Genomic DNA, 5,176 nt, shown 5'->3' on the forward strand with positions numbered 1-5,176 from the left:
TAGTTATTTTTTGGGGAGGGGTATTTTATTGTTACCAGTAAAATATGAGAAGTTACAGTGTATTTCTTTAAAGTGATACTATAAACAGATACACAATTTCTAAGGAAAATTTCAACTATTTCAGATACACAACCAGAAAATATTTCGTTTTTAAACATGAACAAATCTGCCACATTTCTCAGAAATCACTTAAGCTCAATGAAAGTTTCCAATGAGAGAAAATAAAATGCACTTAGAACCAGTCCTTGATTCTGTATTTATTGCAAAGAAATAAAAAATGATATATGTATATATATAAACTATTTCTCTATAAATATAAATGATCTTTTGAAAGCAGACAAAAAAAAACACTATAAGAAAGAGAAAAAAAAAAACACATTGCATTTTCGTTCAGGGCAACATGAAAACATACAAATAGGATAGTAAAAATAAAAAAATTATTAAAAAAAATCAGAAATACTTATTGAAATTTTGGAGACCAATACAGCATGACATCAGCTCTTCATGATAAAAAAAATAAAAGATAAAAAAAAAGACATCTGGAAATAAAGTCAGAAAGTTGAACAAAATCCTGAAGCAATTTTATTAAAGAAAGCAAATATAGAAATGATGAATCACCCCCAGTTTTATGTTAGAAAATAGCAAAAAAAATTCTAATCATTTAGCTTATTTAGGAGTAAAAAAGAAAAAAATTATAAAAAAATGTATTCTGTTGACTTACTGGCTGCTTTGAATAGTCTCAAGACGATTATAAAGCACCCATTACCAGCTTTTTAACCACAAACAAAGCAAAATTGCATTCATTCCGTGGCAAATTTGCTCCACACCCTGTTGTCATTATCACACTGCTTTGCAAGAAGGGAGATGTCTGAAATAATACATTATTTTAGGCCATTGTTATCTGGCTCCACAGACTCTTAATTTCCCCCCCCCCCCTCCTGCACAATTAATTAGGTCTGCACTGGCAATTATCTAGTTAAATCAATCGGGTGGATATTCCAAGCAGATTGTGGCAGGGGTTGACAAGGTTAACAAAGGCGGGTCTAAAGAGTGCATTCAACAAAAGGCTCAACTTCCAGACTGCAGTGAATGAATCAATAGGGAGAAGCCCTTTTTTTTTTGGTTGGACTGATCCAGAACACAAGTGCTTATATGGAGATTTACCCTACAAGAAAATCTGGTTCCCAACCTTTTTTAAAAAAAAAAATGTTGAATACAACAATGTAGAAAATGCAGGTTGGTATATAGTCAAATATGTTGAAAAATAAGTGGCTGAAAATATAAAATGAAAAAAAAAACCCATTATAAAGGGTTTTTGAAAGTGTATGGGCATTAAAAAAAATTACATTCAATCAGCCATTCATTGTCATTTCGAGCTTTTAATGGCCATAGTCGGGATTGCTACTTGTTACCAATGCAAAAATTAAAAAAAAATAAAATTGGTCTAAAAAGGCCAAAGGTCTTTCAACTGGTGGGGGGGTAGTGAGCTGAGGCAGAGAGGTATCTTATTAAGCTAGATAAGAAGCTGCTTACAAGTGCTATCAAAGTCCTTATTCTTAAAGACCCTTCCCCATCCCTCCACCCGCCCCACAAAAATAAAGCATATTTTTTTTTTCTTATTTTCTCCAAGTTGATGGCTTTGTAAGAGACAAAAAAAATGGTTTTCCATTTGGAACCCAGCAGCCTTAGGCCCCCCAGCAATAGTTAGAACATCCTACATTAAAAAAGGTATGATCTGTTGTCATTTAAATACAAAATATACTTACAAAATGTTACAGGTTTGTTATTTACAAGAAAACATATACAGTGTACAAGTCAGGAGGGAAGGAAGGGGGTTGGCACCAGGGGGTCACACTGTTGTTTCTCCTTGTTTGCTGTTGGTGAGTCTTGTATAAAACTTTCTCCATGAATTAAGAGTTTTTCCAGACCAAATCCAAAAACCAGAGGTTATCCCTACAATTAAGGTCATGAGATATTTGATCATGAAGACGGTAAAATCCGGCGTCATGGGCGGATGGTTGGCACTGGGGCACTGTACAGCATAGGTCTTGCAATTTTGGCTCACCCAACTTTTCTCCCACTGTTCCCTAAAAGCCTGTTCATAAAAATAACAAGCGATGACAATGGTGGCCGGAACGGTGTAGAGGACACTGAAGATGCCTATCCTCACCATCAGCTTCTCCAACTTTTCAGTTTTGGTGCCATCATGTTTCATAATGGTTCTGATCCTAAAAAGGGACACAAAACCAGCCAGGAGAAAGGAAGTGCCGATGAACAAGTAAACAAAAAGTGGGGCCAAGACAAATCCACGCAGGGCATCCACGTTGTTTATTCCAACAAAGCACACGCCACTGAGAATATCCCCGTCCACTTGCCCTACGGCCAAGATGGTGATGGTTTTGATAGCTGGCACTGCCCAAGCTGCTAAGTGGAAGTATTGAGAATTGGCTTCTATGGCTTCATGTCCCCATTTCATGCCAGCTGCTAAAAACCAAGTGAGCGAGAGGATGACCCACCAGATGGAACTGGCCATGCTGAAGAAGTAAAGCATCATGAAGAGGAAGGTGCAGGCCTCTTTCTTGGTGCCCTGGACCACCGTCTTGAAGCCATCCTCTGAGAACCTCTCGTTGCACACCACTTTGTCTTCTAGGAGGAAACCAGCAATATAGGCGATAGCCACCATGGTGTAGCATCCAGAGAGGAAGATGATGGGTCTTTCCGGGTAGCTGAAGCGCTTCATGTCCACCAGGTAGGTGAGGACTGTGAAGAGGGTGGAGGCACAACAAAGTACTGACCAGATCCCTATCCATATGCGGGAAAAGCGCAATTCCTCTGGCGCAAAATACATCAACCCATGCACCTTGCCAGCTTCACAAGGGGCACCACAGTCCTTCTCCCCCAAAAAGTGGTAGTTGACATAAGCTGGTACCTTGAGTGCCCTGGGGCAGGTGAATTTGTCCCTGTGGGGGTATCTGATGTTGGGGTTGCTGGTCCATAAGACGGGCACAGCTGGTGTTGGGGTGCCCTTGTCTGAGGTGTTCTGCCCCACACACAGCTCCCCTGCCCCATTCACTGGGAACTTCTCACATCTCAGACTCTCAGGCCACTGGAAGCCGAATTTATTCATGAGCGCCTCACAGCCCTGCCTTGCCCTCTCACATAGGGACCTACATGGGGGCAGCGCTTGCTCCAGCACAGTGCACACAGGAGCATACATGGAGCACAGGAAAAACTTCAGCTCTGGGGAGCACTGAACCTTCACCAGGGGGTAGAACTGGTGCACCTCCAGCCCTGCATCCTCCTGGTTGGTGTGCCCCAGCAGATTGGGCATGATGGTCTGGTTGTAGGCAATATCCGTGCAGAGGGGGATGGAGATGGGTTGGCAGTATCCATGGTCCGGGATGGAGATGCCCTTCTCTCCATTATACTGCGCCTGCACTGCCAGGTTGGCGCACAGCAGCGCCAGCAGACTGCAAAGTTTATTGGAGCCCCACTGTGCCATGCTGCTGCCAGGATCCCTTGCCATGTGAGTTGTGTGGGTGCAGCATGAAGCCTCGGAGGAGCTGTGTGCCCGTCTGCCTGGGTATAGTCGCCTCCCGGAGCTGCTCTTCTCTGCGGCTGCAGTCAGTGGAAGAGCGGAACTCACTCTGATACATTTGTATCAATCCTTCAACTCATCTGGGCTGTTTCCAGGCTCCCCGCTGCCCTCCTCTCCAGCGAGAGGGAGGAGCCTTGAAACCGAGGCGAACTTGTCTGCTGAAACTAAGGGATCCTCACACAAGTGTGTCCTGGAAGTTTGTCTCTTCTTTACCCCTCCTTCCCTGGCCAGGAAATCTCTGCAAAAATAGCACCACAGCCTGAGTGATGACAGCAACTGAGAATAGCTGTCCCTTTAAATATAGGTTCATTTCATGCATGGCTCAATAGGAGTGACTATCATGTGATACTGGTGTATTATTTATGGGGGGGTGCCATCATAGTATGTCCTGACAGCCACATCTATGGAGCTTTTCACTAGCAGCAATGCACGTTGATCAGATAGAGCGCCATCCGGAGCACGTCACCATTTCTTAAATTTTTTTTTCTGCAAGATTCTCACAGCATGTTAAGTAGAATGCCATAGAAGTAAATGTATTTATTATGCTCACTTATATAGCGGCATCATATTCCGCAGCAGTTTACATACATTATCATCGCTGTCCCCATTGGGGCTCACAATCTAGATTCCCTGTGGGAGGAAACCGGAGAACCCAGAGGAAACTCACACAAACACGGTGAGAACATACAAACTCCTTGCACATGTTGTCATTGGTGGGATTTGAATGGGGTCTCCGTGACACTTACTTATATGCAATGTCAAAATGTAGAGCTTATTTTTGGCAATGATGCAGAAATAAAAACTTGGACAAGCTAAAGGGAACCTGTCAGCTGATTCATTCTACACAAACCGGCGGGCGGCATAAATCAGAGGAAGGCTGCATGATTGCAGCCAGGTATACTGTTCTCTGGAACGCTCCAGCGTTTCGCTTTAAAGATCCAGCCAGGGTCCATAGGAACAAACAAAAATAGTCTGGTGCCGCCCTTGGCTAGCTTTTCCCTGCGCCGCTCCAGGTGATTGGCAGAGACCTTGAGATCACCTGTAGCAGTGTCTGATGACTCTTATCTTCAAGTTGCATGCAGATTGAAATCCAGCCTTTTCCCATAGACATTAGAAAGCATATAAGTCAAAACCACTAGTATCCACCCAAAAATATCAAAGGGGATGGGGGTCTGTCAGTGGGGCTCCTGCTATATCTGATTACTCCTAGCAGTGGAGCATACTACTCACTCCCTGGCAAGCAGTGATGTGCAAGAAAATCCACTGCCCAAGATGGAGCTTAACTAACATTTCCTTGTTTTTGGACTTGGACACAAACCTGCCATGCAGTTATTAAATAATCAATCACCTCTTACAGTTAGGCTGGTGTCCATGGTGAACTCAGTTTTACCTTTAAAATCGTACTGGTGGTGATGACATGAAAACCCGCCATTAGGTCTCCAACACTTGTGCCAATTTTTATGTTTTTAAATGAAATTTTTAGAAACTTTTTGTGCACAATTTTGGCCAAATACCTGTAACAACACTTTGAAAATAGTTGCAGATGTGAATGAGGCTAAAGAACAAGGGCAGACACAG

The 5,176-nt window shown here is 42.9% G+C and overlaps 1 protein-coding gene across 1 annotated transcript; it reads right to left on the reverse strand.

The window, feature by feature from the left end:
* Nucleotides 1-245: 245 nt before the first annotated feature.
* On the reverse strand, nucleotides 246-3,704 carry FZD1 (frizzled class receptor 1). Its single transcript, XM_073677396.1, has one exon. It carries the CDS (start codon nucleotides 3,524-3,526, stop codon nucleotides 1,850-1,852), a length of 1,677 nt encoding a protein of 558 aa, XP_073533497.1. The 5' UTR covers nucleotides 3,527-3,704; the 3' UTR covers nucleotides 246-1,849.
* Between the last annotated feature and the right edge of the window lie 1,472 nt (nucleotides 3,705-5,176).

The sequence above is a fragment of the Phyllobates terribilis genome, unplaced genomic scaffold (assembly GCF_046119375.1).
Source record: "Phyllobates terribilis strain yellow unplaced genomic scaffold, ASM4611937v1 Scaffold_4__5_contigs__length_816908805, whole genome shotgun sequence".
In the NCBI taxonomy this organism is placed as follows: Eukaryota; Metazoa; Chordata; class Amphibia; order Anura; family Dendrobatidae; genus Phyllobates; species Phyllobates terribilis.

Coding starts and splice junctions, on each gene's coding strand:
- FZD1 (XM_073677396.1), bottom strand. CDS start 3,526: ATGGCAAGGGATCCTGGCAGCAGCATGGCACAGTGGGGCTCCAATAAA.